Below are 15430 nucleotides of genomic sequence, written 5' to 3' on the forward strand. Positions count from 1 at the left end.
TTTAACTCTAAATATTGCGTTTTATTAGGAAATGCAGTTTCATAATGGCTGACTTTTACAAATTTCTGACCAAAACCATTTTGGTTTTCCCAAGTATTTCCAGAATACTTTTAACACCAAAAGATTTCAGGACCCCATTTAAAATCATTCTTGAGATTTTGGCACAAGAAAACCAATTTTTAGCTTGAAATATTGGCATTTAGCATGAAAACTCAATTTCTAGGGCGCCATTATGGATTTATAGGAAATTTTTGAAAACTCAAAATTGATTTTTTCTAGAGCTATCTCTCAAGATTTTCATTGCTGAAAATTTCAAGTGTGTACCTTGAAAATTTTAAAAGTTGTAGGTCCTCAAAAATGCTGCTTTCGTGCATTTCGCTACCCAGAATCAGAGAAAATCAGTCTTTTCAGCCTGAAATTAAAACATTGAGCGGTCTTGCTGGCGTTATTTTGTCTTTTTATGTTAAATATTAGTACAAACCACCATTTAGAATCCATTTTGACTTTTTCCTGGCCTTTCATGGCCTTAAAATGGGCAAAAATGCCATTTTTACTCATTTTTCGCTATAGTGAGAATCAAAGACCCCCCTGGGGAATGCTGGATTTTTTATCTAAGAGGTTAAAAATTGCGCAAAATGTCTAACAATAGATTAAATTTTCACAAAAAAATACTACACTTTGAATTTTTTGACTTTGGCCATTTGACGATCTACCCCACGTACTAGTATTCATTTTGCAGCAAAATTTTACGTTTGTGTCAGGTTGAAATTTGAGGAGTCTATATATATGGGGGGAACAGTGATATTTTCAGAATTTTCTAGGGGGAAAGCAAAAGAGAGGGGGGGGACTAAAAAACTGAAAAGTCATAGGGGAAAAAAAGAGGGGGGAGATTTAAAGAAATCAAGAATTTGGTGGGGGGAACAAACGCTGGAGGACACTATCCCATGCAAATTGGGAGCTGTCGTTTTGCATTACTATGCAATAATCAATCCCGAGAAAAGCTGGTAACAGACGAACAAACAAAGTTTGAATTAATGCACCTCCGGGTAGGTCCAATAAAACTATGAGGGTGAGAAAATGCCTACTCCACAACATTAAAAAAGAACGACAAAGTTTTTATAATTAAATGTTCTTACGATGCGTTCTTAATAAGCTTAGCATCATTACTTAAAAACTTAAAATGAGTTTATAGTCTGTCAAAATCAGTACTTTTTAAGTAATTTCTAAAATCTGAGGGCTTGGATTGTTCTTAATTTGCCGATTCTCAGCCCCTCGTGTTCTTCTAAACTGTTAAAAAAAGCGTGCATATGATAATAAATTATGTCACACTTACAACAGCTAAAATTCACTTTGGTGCAAGATACTCATATCATCTTCAACAGTGTTGGAGAAAATTTCAAGTTCCATTATAAATGTTCTTTGGCTCCTAAATCGGTCTTTTGATCTAATAAAATTCTTACGATAAAAGTCTTTGAATTCGTTGATGTGAAACCAATAAATGAAAACATTACAAACACTGTTTATACATGGTAGACTCTCAGTGATGGATAAAATCTCTGAAGATACAATACTGACGTCCTTGGAGAAGAGATACATCGAGTAAATGACATTCAAAAATCCGATCGGTATAAAAACACTGACTCCAGTGACAATGGTCAGCCATTTGATTGTAGCTGAAGCTTTCATGTTTCGATTGAAACTATGTTCATGTTGAATATCATTTTCATTTTGGTTTTTTAGTTGTCTTGATATCTTGACATTGAAGTATAAAATCATTACAATTGGAATTACACTCATATATCCCAAACAAACAACTGAATGGAAAACGAAAGTACTGATAATGGTATCTGTGGGAACCTCGTGCATGGTACAGGTTGAAGTTTTTTCATCGATAGATCGTGCTCCTTCGTAAGGGACATAATAAAGGTGACCACAAATCATCACAAATATACAAAGAACGTGAATAAACCACCTCGGTACTTGTTTGGCGAAAGGTTTTGTAATTTTTCGATAGCGATCAAATGAAAGTCCCCAGAAAATCCAAACTGATGCTGTTGATATACCGAGTGAAAGCAAAGACATATTCTTGCAAATAAATGATGCAAGCTTCGACTTACTTGAAGATAGAATCGTTATGTAAATAAAACTCTGATAACAGCAAACCAACAGGTCGATGATGGCCAGATATACGATGAACAAATAGTACGAGGAGATTTTGTTCCAACATTTCACCATAAAGAAATAAAGAATTAAAAGGTTGCCTGGTATCCCAACACATATCAAAATCAAAGACGAAGATAAATTGACGTACATAGAAAGCTATGCTCATCTTGGTTTCAACAACGAAATATTAAATTAAAGTTTGAGCTTCCGTTATTCAACAGAAATCAACATATCTTTCAATCAATCAATTTTCTAAGTTTCCTAAGCGGCTTTCATCCGATAAAGACGAAACTTGATTGAATTATCTTCATTGGTGAAAAGACGTTTTCTTTATTTTGGAAATATCGGTTTAGAAAACAAAACGATACGATAGAAGCGCTTGAATATTTTCCAAAATAATGTTTACCTAGAATAGGGATCAATACTTTTGATGAGCAAAGCAAAGTAATTTGTTTAGCAATAAACATTGTATAAGATTTATAACCAATGTGAAGCTTTGGTTCTTTGAAAATTCTGCAATGCATTTGAAAAATGGTTTTATTAACTCATTTATAAGGTGGTTACAGTCATAGCACCTTAGAATCACCTTCTTCCTTTCAACAGCTCCAAAAAACATCTAGCTCTACGAACTAAGATACAATCAAATGTACATATCTCATCGAAAGAAGAAGAGGATTCTTATAAATTCGTCAGCCCAGTAAGGTCATGAAGCTTTGAATTATTCTTTCAATAATGGAGATAGAGTGACCTACCAAAAAAAATAATAGAAAATAATATGTGTCGGAAAGTGTAAATAATAATGATTTCGATCTTTTCAAAAAACCTCAACTGAAACTGAAAGGTATATGTATCTACCGATGAGTTTTGATAGGAATGAAAGTAACTTATGAATGAATTGTAAAGAAGGTATGCCAATTGAAAGGAAAAGCTCTTTATATTAGGTATCACTTAACCTTGGCAAAAAAGTCGACCACTTTATTATTTCATTAGTTTTATCACGGTCAAATCTATACCATGTTCTATCCCATTTAAGAATAGTTTGAATACTGTTCAAGAGATCAATAAACTAGTGTCGATAAAAGGGAATGCATTTAATTTACTTTGTCAACTTGATCTCAACTTTCATTTTGATATGTGTTGGAATACCAGGCAACCTTTTAATTCTTTATTTCTTTTTGGTGAAATGTTGGAACAAAATCTCTTCGTACTATTTGTTCATCGTATATCTGGCCATCATCGACCTGTTCGTTTGCTGTTATCAGAGTTTTATTTACATGACGATTCTATCTTCGAGTGAGTCGAAGCTTGCATCATTTATTTGCAAAGATTTGTCTTTGCTTTCACTCGGGATATCAACAGCATCAGTTTGGATTTTCTGGGGACTTTCATTTGATCGCTATCGAAAAATTACAAAACCTTTCGCCAAACAAGTACCGAGGTGGTTTATTCACGTTCTTTGTATATTTGTAATGATTTGTGGTCACCTTTAATATGTCCCTTACGAAGGAGCACGATCTATCGATGAAAAAACTTCAACCTGTACCATGCACGAGGTTCCCACTGATACCATCATCAGTACTTTGGTTTTCCATTCAGTTGTTTGTTTGGGATGTATGAGCGTGATTCCAATTGTAATGATTTTATACTTCAATGTAAAGATATCAAGACAACTAAAAAGCCAAAATGAAAATAATATTCAACATGAACATAGTTTCAATCGAAACATGAAAGCTTCAGCTACAATCAAATGGCTGACCATTGTCACTGGAGTCAGTGTTTTTATACCGATCGGATTTTTGAATGTCATTTACTCGATGTATCTCTTCTCCAAGGACGTCAGTATTGTATCTTCAGAGATTTTATCCATCACTGAGAGTCTACCATGTATAAACAGTGTTTGTAATGTTTTCATTTATTGGTTTCACATCAAGGAATTCAAAGACTTTTACTGTCGTAAGATATGCTGTAGGAACAACATCTCAACGATGCATAGAATGGACACTTTTACAATAGAACTGGAAGAAGAAGTTTAAACTTCTATACTCCTTGTCTCTTATGTGATCGAGATTATACCAAGTACAGGGCAGTAGATGATTTAATCTAATTAACTAAAAGTTATAACATTTATTTTATAGACAATAGAACTAGAAATTCAGCACGAAAGATATGTTTCATCTTTTAAATCTAAGCTTTTTTGAGCTATGTGAATCAATTTCTTCAATTCATTCCATTTCTTATCAATCTCCTTAAAACAGCTGAAACAGGGGAACCATTTTCAATCATTTACTATTTTTCATGCCTGCAATGTTGACAATCTTTCCAAATCAACCCCGATTTAACTTTGAATTTCCCATGCGTAACAGCCAATTCGATTGACTTCAAAATTTGCCATACTCACCAACTTTGCTAAATCCACAATTTCAATTTCAAAAGATCATAGCTTCATGGCAAATTTGTTCACCGCTACGCCGCCATTTTGATTTCCGTTTTGTGATGCTTTATCAGCAGTTTGTAAAGCGCGAGGTGTTTATATGCTATATTTTTAACCAATCAAATTGCTGATCGGCATTGTTTTCTATTTTTCAAAATCTTTGCCAAAAGTGGCAAAATTGGAGCGAAAAGAACACAGGTCTCGTGGGAACAGTTTTTAGTATGGAGGTAAGTTACAAAAATGCCAAGAATGCCAGATTCACCATATCTTTTTTATTTGGCATTAATGGTGTTCAAATTTTGCCACATTTGCCAAATATTTGTCAAAGGAATGCAAAATAATTGGCAATCAGGGCAAAAATGGCATATTTTGAAGTCGATCGAATTGGCTGTTAGTTTTGCGCCATTCATATCATGAAAGGTGTAATCCAAGAAATTACCTAAAATCGAAAAAAGCGAAAAATAGGTTGATCTTACCATTGTAGATCAGCTCTCCTTTGATATTCCTCGATGTGAAGTAAAGTATGAAGACGCTGGCGATAGTTGCTTTTGGTTAGTCGGATATCCAAATGTTTGAATGCGTCATACAAAACCAAGTTCTCGATGTTGGTCGGTAATGGATACTTTATCTCTCCTTGATCTATTAAAAAACCAGAATAATTAGAATGGTTCATTTAAAAGAAGTTAAAATTAAATACAAGATTCTTGCTAAAAATTGGAAAAACATTGTTGTTAAAAAAAACTCCCACTTTTTTCTAATATCTTGAAAAACATGAAGATGATGTTGAAAATTTTTTCGTGATTGAGAAGAGTAAAGAAAATCCTTTTTATTTTGAAAGAGCATCTTTTATTAGTCTTACCACAATCTTTTTGCAAGGAGTTAAAAGGTTTGATCTTGTAGTTTTTTCTCCAACCAAGTTCATTATTTTCTTCCTTTTTTGGGTCAAATTTCATGAACTAAAACAAAACCAAAAAAATCGAAGAAATTAACTAAGTTAACCAAAATAAAGAAGTTTAAAAAAAGATGCAGGTAATTGACATTATAGGGAAAATGCTCACAGAGATTCTGCTTGAAATGAAATGCTTTTACCTGAGTCAAGGATTCTTCATTCTCCACTTGGACACCAATTCGTTTCACAACTTTTGGATATCCACCAAAATCAAAAATCAATTCCTGACCATAATTCCCAACTTTTTCAGCTTTGAATTGCACTAGCACTTTGATCTCCTTTGCAGAGCCAATTTTTATTTGGTTTTTCCAGAAATTACTTCCTTTGCTTAACTTGAATGATTTGACTTTTCGGTTCTTTAGATTTACAACACAGGACGTAATATGAAAATGCGGACTGCTGTTTAAAAAGTAAACTTTCTCCAATTTCGTTGTAGCTTTTGACTGAAAAAAAGAAATTAAAAGTGAATACACCTTTCCCGAATTGTTATTTAGGCTTTTTGACTTTTTTTGTTTCAGTGTTTGGATGTTTCTATTTAGTTTCATAAAATTGTATGTTGCAAAACTAAACAAATAAAAAAAGAATTATGAAAAAAGCACTTCCGGTTCTTGAGTTATTTTGATCTGAAATTTCTTTATAAACAATAGAATTACATGGAAAGGGGCCGGGCTGTATGTTTTAATTTTAATAAGTGATTTCACCGTGAACAAAAACAGTCATAAAAATTGATAGAAAAAAGCCTTTGAGCTCAAATTTTCAGCATGTGCTTGTCTTTATAGGAGGAATACAAATATATAGTTTTCAATATGGTTTGAAAACCTTCGAAAAATACCAAACAATTCGGGAAAGGTGTATTGACACAAAGAATTTACTCTAAGATATAAAATATTACTTTATCAATTTCCCAATCCCAACTAGGATCTGCGTAGATCAGCATAAATTCTTTTCGTATTGTCAATGTCTTGTTTCTAGTCCCATGGTGTCTAAAGGAAATGCTTACTTTTTAAAAAACTACATAGGTAAGAAAAAAGTTAATAACCTGAGTATTCTTGACTGTAAAAACCCAAAACAATTCTTTGCCAGGAGCTAAATGCATTGTGTACAAATTCTCATCACACAGAATAACATGCCCACCAATCATCTCGCGGACCTAATAACAAGAACAGAAGTTTTCATTGTTCATTATTCAGTAAATAAAATAAAAAAGGAGAGAAAATATTCCAAACAAAAATTTGGAGGAAGAAAGTAAAGACTTACAATAGACTTTATATGTTCAGGATTTTCTGATTCATTCATCTTTTGAATAATCTCCTCTCTACATTCCTCCAATGTTTCAGGTTCGATGTAATCTTGCTCGATGCAATTTGATTCAAACTCCAATCTAGAGAATAATGATCACAACCAATGAATATTGGTTCAAATGTCCATTCTATTCTAAACTTAAAATTTTCCAATGAAAAACATGGTTAACTGCTTGAGAAGAAAGGATGAAATAATCATAATTTGAGAATAATTTGTTTTTCAAACTATCTGACAGATTACCTCCTTTTCCATTCATTAAGTTCATCTTGTGAATGTGCGTTTGGACATGATTCTTTGAAAACACATGGTTGTGGCATGATGCATAGCATCAACTGGCTTGCTATCCGGTCATCAGGTGGTTTTCTATGCTTCCAACTTGAGGCCATTTTTCCTGAAAGTATAAGTACTCTGTTCTAAAAAAGTTCAATGCTAGCCCGGCAAACAAGATTGACATTTAGGATGTTAAGCCCTTATCTTAAGACCCCCAATCCATCCCCCAGGGTCTGGTTGGTAGTTGAAAAAAGGAAGTGCTAGCTATTATAAATCAAGGCAATGTTTCTTGAGTGTTCAAATAAGCTTGGCAGACTTTGTCTTGTTGTCATACTATGACCAGGATTTCTCTAAGAGCTTTTGAGCTTGAACCATCTCTGTAAGTCTCAAAGAGTTTCTAATTATACCTGAAAGTACATTTACTCAACGAAGCAGTGCATTGATGAAGCTGGGGGTCTAGGGCACTTTAAGCCTTGAGTGGGTCCCAGGAAAATCCTGGTGGGGCTCATAGGACTAAGCTCCAATAAATAAGTTAAATTTTACTGAAAATTATTTATTTTTTTCTATATTGGATTGAAGTACCTTTGGCTGGTATACAGACATAAGTGTTTAGAAAAATCCCTGATATGCAAAATCATTAGGTTATAATGAGATTCTCAGACTTGTCAACGTAATTATACCTGTAATTTCTAGCTGTTATTTGTTTTACAGCTAATTATTGGAGTTTAAAATGGTCAAATCTTTCGAAAAATTTTAATTGTTTCCATGGAGTCTAAATAGTGTTTGGCTGGGTCTGAGTGCCCAGCGTAATGTACAAAAACTCTTGACTTATTCAAACAAAAAAAGATTGCAGCTTGTTTGATTGCACCTTGCTAGTCGTCCAATCAATCAGGAGTATTTTCCCTGGCTTGATAAATAGGGAAACTTTAAAATAATAAAAAATGCACAAGCAATCAAATTGTATAAACATTGCATGAGAAAATGATGAGTCTCATGCTCAATGCTTGAAAGTTGGCACCTCTGAGCCTGTTAGCACAAACAGTTTAAAATCTTTAAAGCTCTGAAGGGAATCTAGTAACATAATAAATTGAAATTTTCAAAAAGTATAAGCCCTTTTCTCACTTATTTTAAACTAATTTCTTCTTAAAAAGTATACCATTTAAAAAGAGAAAATAACTCATTGATAACAAAACCACTGTGAAAGAAGCAGGTATCAGGATAATTTTCTTAAAAATCTTACTTTTCAAAGCTTTGTAAGATTTTCTTGGCAGCTTGTGAAAGCCTGCGAAGCTTGAAATACTTATATAGATTAGAGTAATAATGCAATTTTTGACACATTAAAATAAAAGCTTTAAATTATGCCAATAAGTCAATAAAAGCATACATTTCAGTCAAAATTGGTTTTTAAAACCCCTTGATAGAATGAAATACCTCTTTTGAAGAAAAGTTCTTTTAACATTAAGCACTTTTCTAAATTTGACACACTATTGTAGATCTAAATTTGTCACAACTAACTCTGCAGGTGCATTTCAGGTGAAGGTAAGTAATGCTAATTTGGCCAACACAAAATATTGATATTACAACCATGATGCTTTCAATCAGCTAGATTGAGCAAAAGAAGAACAGTGCTTAATATTAAGCACTTTTCTATTTAGTAGCCTTGGCTTCATAATAAAAGCAAAAGAACTTCAATATTTTTTGTTCATTCTGGTCTGTTCTCAACTAGAAAATATACTTTATTGGAATCATTTTCGCGGGTTTTAATTTTAGTGTTTTTAGCGGTTTTTCGTCAAAATTGAGAAAATTTGATCCCGCGAAAAATATCGAGAGTTGAAAACCGCGAAAATTAATTCCCGCGAAATACAATTTTTTCCAATATTATCGAAAAATTTGAAAAATCCCTAGGAAAATGAAAGAAATTTGTCCCAAAAAGGGCAAAACCGCGAAAATTTAAACCCACGAAAATTCTGAAATGGAAAAAACCGCGAAAATTAGAACCCGCGAAAAGCAATTTTTCGGATATTTTTTTTCGATCGCGAAAATTAGTTCCCGCGAAAATTAGTCCCAATAAGGTAGGTTTTGGAGGCTTGAGAGGGTTTGAATTAAAAAAATTCAAACGTGGGGTCCATTAATTCATGAATTCCATATGTGACTAACGGACATTTCCACTGTTTAGCAGACTAGAAGTCAAGCTTGAAAATAGGAATAAAACTTCTTTTGGTGTGGTAACTATCAGTGGGGGTCAAAGTTTCAAGAACCATATAAAACTTTTTCTCTTGACTTTCACTTGGTCAGAAATTGCAATTAATAGGCCCGTGACTAACGGACACAAAAATGAACATCTAAAATGGGACACTTTTACAAACAGCTGTAAAGTGCTGCTCCTAAAGCTACAGGTTGGGTTTTTTGCTTAAATTCACTAGAGGAAAGGTTGAATTTTATGTTTCAAAATTAATTTTGAAAAAAAAATGTCCAAGTAAGAAAATATGACAAAAATTGGGCAAAAAATGCTGTGACTAACGGACATTTAAAAACGTGACTAACGGACAAAACGGTTTTTTAATGATTCTGACGAGGCAATCCAACCATTCCTATATTTGGTGCTTTAGGGTGAAATGTTATATCAATAGAATGATAAAAGCCTAAAAGAATAGAAGAATTCTCATTTTTCTCTGTGTGGTACCATTCCTATCAAGTTCATAGATCCCGAAAATTTGAAAATTTTGAAATATAAAGATCTGTTGAGTTTTTATGGGTGTTTTTTTGCAACTGCATTGTTTCTTTGTTGAATCAGGACAAAGACAGACAAATTGGGTAAGGGTATTTTATTTATTTACTTCGGAAAAGGATTATTCTCCCTATTATGACAACTAGTCTGTTAGTCACGAAAATGTAAAATGCACACACAAAGAAAGGATTGACTATTTAACATAATATCTATGGGTGAAATGGGTAAATATAGTCAAAATAGCTTTAATAAGAACAAAATACATGGTTTTCTAAGCGAGTGCCGTCTATTATATTCTCCGAACTCTGAATTTTAAATCTATTTCGTGACTAACGGACAATTGCCATGTTTACTAACAGAAAACAACTTTTAGTGGAAAAATACTTCATTTTTGGTAAGTTTAGCCTCAATTTGTTTGCAATAAGGTGTTAGAAACCAAGCATTATGAAAAAGTGATCTTATGAAAATTTCATCTCAGGTAGGATGATTTTCGTGACTAACGGACACTTCTTGATGAGCCTCTTGTGAGCTACCCACTCAACCTTTAGGGCTAAAATTTTGCACTTATTTTATGCTCATAGTACTTCTGTTTTTAAGACAAAAATAAAAGAAACATGCAGCTTCCCTTGGCTTTCCTTGGAACTTTTTTTCTTATCAATGTGACTAACGGACAGTCGGGTAGGCATGTATAACAGCCAGAAAAAAACAAATAGGAGTTAAGCAAAGCAGATTTTGATTATTGATATGTTTTCTATAATGGTTGTCAGTACTCTATCACAGATTTGTGTACTGATACCATCATATTTGGATGAAAAAAGTTTCTGGCAAAGTTCATGGTTTTTTCAAGCAATTTTGTATTTTTTTGTATTAAAGGCTTCACCCCAGCATAGAAGCGTGAAAAATGGACTTTAAAGAAAGATTTTCTGGATTCTCACACTTCAAACAACATAATGTATATTCAAGAGAAAATGAAAACTTATGTTATTTCTGAATTTGAAATTTTGACCTAGATGTTAATTTTCTCATGGAATTCATGAATTGATGAAAAATGCAAAGGGGCTTTCTTACCCCAAACCTTTTTTTAGTATGAAGATTGCATTTATAAAATACCTTTAAAATTTCTGAAAGTTTTTAGGCTATATATATCACAAAATTCAAAAGCTCTTGGCATGGTGAAAATTTTTTGTGAAGAATCTTTGGTCCATTTTGTAAATTTTGTAAAAGAATTCGCCATTTTTCGACTAAATTTTGATGAAAAGGCTGCAAAAATACCCTGCCGGACTAAAATCGTAAAAGCTATGAAAAAAGCTCCTTTCAGTGTTGAAACTTTATATCTGTGTATGCTTACATGTTATACCAAGTATGACCCATTGAGTAATGAAAAGTGGTCTTAAATTGGTCTTCTTTGGTCCTGCAATAGCACAAAAATTAGTTTTTTGAAAGTTTCAAAATAATACTACATAGAAGATCTTTCAAATGTGAATAGCTAGAGCAGAAAAAAATACAACTTTCGTCTATTAGACCAATTTACAGTAAATATTGCATGGGGAATATTTACTTCTGTGTCTGTCATTGTGTATTATGTGTCAACTAAGTACAAGCATTATTATTGTTGGAATAGAAAAGAGAGGTAAGTATAGGCTAGTCTAATTGCCACTTCCAGGGGGGCACGTTAGATGAATATGAGAGCTTTTATCAAAAACAAAACACAGTTTTTTCCCAAGCTAAATTAAATCTGATAAATTAAAGGGATTCCTGCATAAAAAATGAAACTTAATCCATAAATAGCTATATAATGAAAAGCATTTGGAAAATTCAAGTCAAAGTTGTCAAGGACATGTTCATAAATGGTGAGTAAAATGGAGACATTTGAAAAATGGCAAAAATCAGCAAAAAGTGGATAATTTTGTAACAAATCAATTTTGAGATTCCAAAATTTGTGAAAGGGTGACAATTATTGATTAGCAGAACTTAGAAGTGGTTTCAGAAAAAAATATGTGTTCAAAGGCCTGCTATTGGTATTGGTAAAAATGTAACAATTGTAACTTTTTTATCATTAAAGAAATTCAATGTTGTTTGCATTGTTCAGTTTTCTTCAAATGGTTAGTTTTATCCATTAGAAAATAAAAAATCAATAAAGGGCAGTAGTGTAACAGGGTCTACGGCTAAGAAAAAGATAAAATAGTAACAGTATTAGCAAATAGCAAAAATAATACCTAAAGTCACTTTAATCATGTCAATCTCACCTAAAAAGGCCCTCCTTTGGGGGAAATATTAATGAGGCTTATGACCTTTAAAAATATGTCTTTAATTTCCAAAAACGCTGCATTTGGGTAAAAATGTAACACCACAAACTTGTTTAGTACCGGACAAGGTGTGCACTTGTTGTTGAAAGACCATTAAAGAAATTTAAATAGTGACAAGAAGGCTATTTCTTTGATCTAAATTGACCCTAAGACCAATATCAGGTCTTTTGTATTGTCATGTTTTCTTTGTCTGTTTTAAAATGGTAAATCTGTAACAAACAGGGTGTCTATACTACAAGTTTAGACTCATGCTTGTTTGTACTCTTGAATTCCTGTTACATATTTATCAAATTGAGACTCTTTTTGAGGACATGAAGGGTCACTATTTCCATTCATTGACCCTATGGCTAGTTAAAACCATCCAATACCTATTTAAAAGTCGATAAAAACATGATAAATTTGTAACAAAACTGGGAAAAATTGCGAAAAAATAGCAATTTTGTTACTTTATTACCAATAAATGACCCAATACTGTTGACTTATTAACATGAAAACCAGTGCTTTTAGTATGTTACTTTCCTTCTGAAGAAATAAAATTCATCTCTGAAACCTCTTTAATATCAATCATGTAAAAATGTAACATTTATAAAAAAGATGCCAATATTATGAATGAGTTGAATTAGATGTTACAAAATTACCCTTTTTAGGCCTTCTTCAATTTAGAAAAATATATAAAGCAAAATTCCAACCTATTTTGTTCAATAAACCACAAAAGAAAAATAATTTTACTTGGATTTTGTTTGGTTCAAGGGCTCTTAAAAGTATCAATTTCAAGGATTTAAAATGTTACTTTTTTATCAGATGAGCAGCCATTGATGCATGAAACTCAAAATGAAGGTCTGTGTATGTATAACCTGTGATGTGTAACATTTTCACATCTTTACAATACATATTTCATGAGTTATGGCCATTTTTATCATCTTATTTATTTCTTGCTTGTTACTTTTTTATCATTTCACTGACCCTGAAACAAACCCTCATAGCTCCAGTTTAATCAAGTCTCTTGTTGATACAAGATTATCTTAGGAAACCTCAGCTATATAGCTTAAACACTGCAGCCGCTAGGACCTCTGAAATTTTGTTACATTTTTATCATGATTAAAATTGTAACAGTCATTTCAAATGTCTCCAAAAGGCCAATATTTACTCATCATTTATGAACATGTCCTCAACAGTGATTCTATTCCAAGATATTGACATCCAAAGTTCCAAATTCATAACATCTGCACTCTGTGGAAGCAGAGAAGCCCTAGCCTGGAGATCCATGCTATGATTTCTTATTCTATATACTGATGGCAAAATATATAGCATGGTATGGGCTGACAGTTTGAATTTCCCATATCCTAATAACGGTTGAAAACACAGCCAATCAAATACTGTTATTGTTTCACTGGTCACACTTTCTTAAAGAAAGCGCAACTTCCGAAATTTGGTCTTTATTTTAGTAAGTGAGGACAGCGCGCTATATTCAAATTTCCCACTGTAATTTTTTTGAGGCCAAAATCGGACTCACAGATCTGACCCGTCAAGTATTCATCAGATTAAAAAAAAATACGCAGACAGGTTCCTGTCTAGAGAAGCCCTGACAAAGTTTTACTTTTTGTGTTGGAATCCCTTTAAAGTTTATAGTTTTGATTCTCAGAGCATCATAAAGAGCCATATTCATGTGATGCTTTCATGTTTTCAACTTTTTCCCCTCAGATATTCCGTGTCGCCAGACAAATCTTGGCAAATTCTGGAATGGCCCACACACACACACTTGTGTTTTTTAGGGTGAGGCCTAGGTTTTTAGGTTTTTAGGCCTGTCTATATAAAAAAAGGATAGGAAAAAGTATGCTCATACCTATGTAACCTCCTTAGCAAGTGCTTTTTATTAATTAATTAACCACCACCACCATCAATTTTTCTACTTTCAGTTTAAAGTGTTTATTATATATACTTTATTTTGTTTGAATTCCTGACTTTAACTCCAGATTTTGAGCTGCAATTTACAAATCACTTCACTAGAATGACATTCAAATCTCTTTTCTATTCATTATCATAGAAACCTATGTAGAATTTTGAGCATTTTCTCGCCGCCATTTTGTTTCAATGGTACCGGCTGGTAAAATCCCGGTCGTCTAGAATTTCGGGAGTACCCGAGGCGGGATAAACCTTTTTGCCACCGGGGGAAGCCTAAAGCTTCTGAGGATGGCATTCATAGCTTCACGCATAAGGAAGTTAGGCAAACATCTCATAATTTTGCGCGCGTTTTTCAGTATTTTAGTTCCGCTTTACGGTAGCATTCTTATCTTACGGTCTCTCTATTGCTTTATCATCATCAAAAAGACTTTTCCGGAGTCATTTTGATCTGATTACTCATTTTGAAATGTCAGTTTGACTTTTTCTTATCCCTGGAGAGTTAAATGAATCTAAAGAAATTCCCTTTTCTGGGAAATTCCCTTTTATTTATACCACAAGTAGTTATCAAGCGCTCTTCATAAGTTAAAAATATTACTCTACTCAAAGTATTCGAACAGTTATGTTGCTAAACGTGTACCTTAGTAAAATAACATATGAAGAGCCAGAAGAGCAGTATCTTCAGATATACGCTTTTTATAGGAAAAACCAGTAAGTCATATGATTCTGGCTGGGCTGCTCTTAAATTTATATGAGTTTTTCAGCCTTAAATGTCAATATTAATTAAGATGGAAATATGTACTTCTCAGTAATTTCTGAAATCTGAGGTTCAGATTCTTCTTAATTTGTTCTTAGGTTTTGGCCTAGTTTCAGCCTCGTATTCTTATAAAATTGTTCTTATAAAAACGTGTAAGACAAGGCACGGATGTCACTCTAAGTAGACTGTAAATCACTCCCTTAACACATTTGTTAGAATTTGAAAGAAATTTGCCTCAGATGAGAGGTCACTCTTAACAAAAATTACTGTAGGGCTAAGATCATTCCTTTTGAACGCAAATTCAACTCTATCTATGTGTTCGTTTTGCTGCGGTGGCACCTTAATGAAAGTTATGGCTAGTATATAAAAATGGCGGTGCTCGCTGATGGTAAGTAAGGTAGATATGTAAAAATAAAACCTTTAAGAGTTAGTTCTTTCACTTTCCAAAAAAAGAAAAATCAAAAACGATAATCAAAATTTTGAATGTCACCAAGGCTGCAAAGCTGTAGTTTTTGCGTAATTCGAAAACTAGAAACTAGTTTTATCTTGCTATTTTATGATTCTGATAGCGCTTACGAAAACTCACAATTGTCACGTCTATCGTGGCCTTAGAGTATCATTGTAA

At 33.0% G+C, this 15430-nt stretch overlaps 1 protein-coding gene across 1 annotated transcript in view; it reads right to left on the reverse strand.

The window, feature by feature from the left end:
- The window catches only part of LOC136814987 (probable helicase with zinc finger domain), a 29427-nt gene extending 15182 nt beyond the window's left edge, over positions 1-14245 (reverse strand). Inside the window, exons 1-7 of the mRNA XM_067071424.1 lie at positions 13993-14245; positions 7086-7236; positions 6801-6924; positions 6583-6693; positions 5684-5986; positions 5454-5550; positions 5071-5233 (exon numbers count right to left, since the gene is read on the reverse strand). Of these exons, the coding sequence (XP_066927525.1) occupies positions 5071-5233; positions 5454-5550; positions 5684-5986; positions 6583-6693; positions 6801-6924; positions 7086-7231 (944 nt within the window). The 5' untranslated portion in view covers positions 7232-7236; positions 13993-14245. The remainder of the gene's footprint in view (positions 1-5070; positions 5234-5453; positions 5551-5683; positions 5987-6582; positions 6694-6800; positions 6925-7085; positions 7237-13992) is intronic.
- Positions 14246-15430: the final 1185 nt, after the last annotated feature.

The sequence above is a fragment of the Clytia hemisphaerica genome, unplaced genomic scaffold (assembly GCF_902728285.1).
Source record: "Clytia hemisphaerica strain Z4C2 unplaced genomic scaffold, Clytia hemisphaerica genome assembly, whole genome shotgun sequence".
Lineage (NCBI taxonomy): Eukaryota > Metazoa > Cnidaria > Hydrozoa > Leptothecata > Clytiidae > Clytia > Clytia hemisphaerica.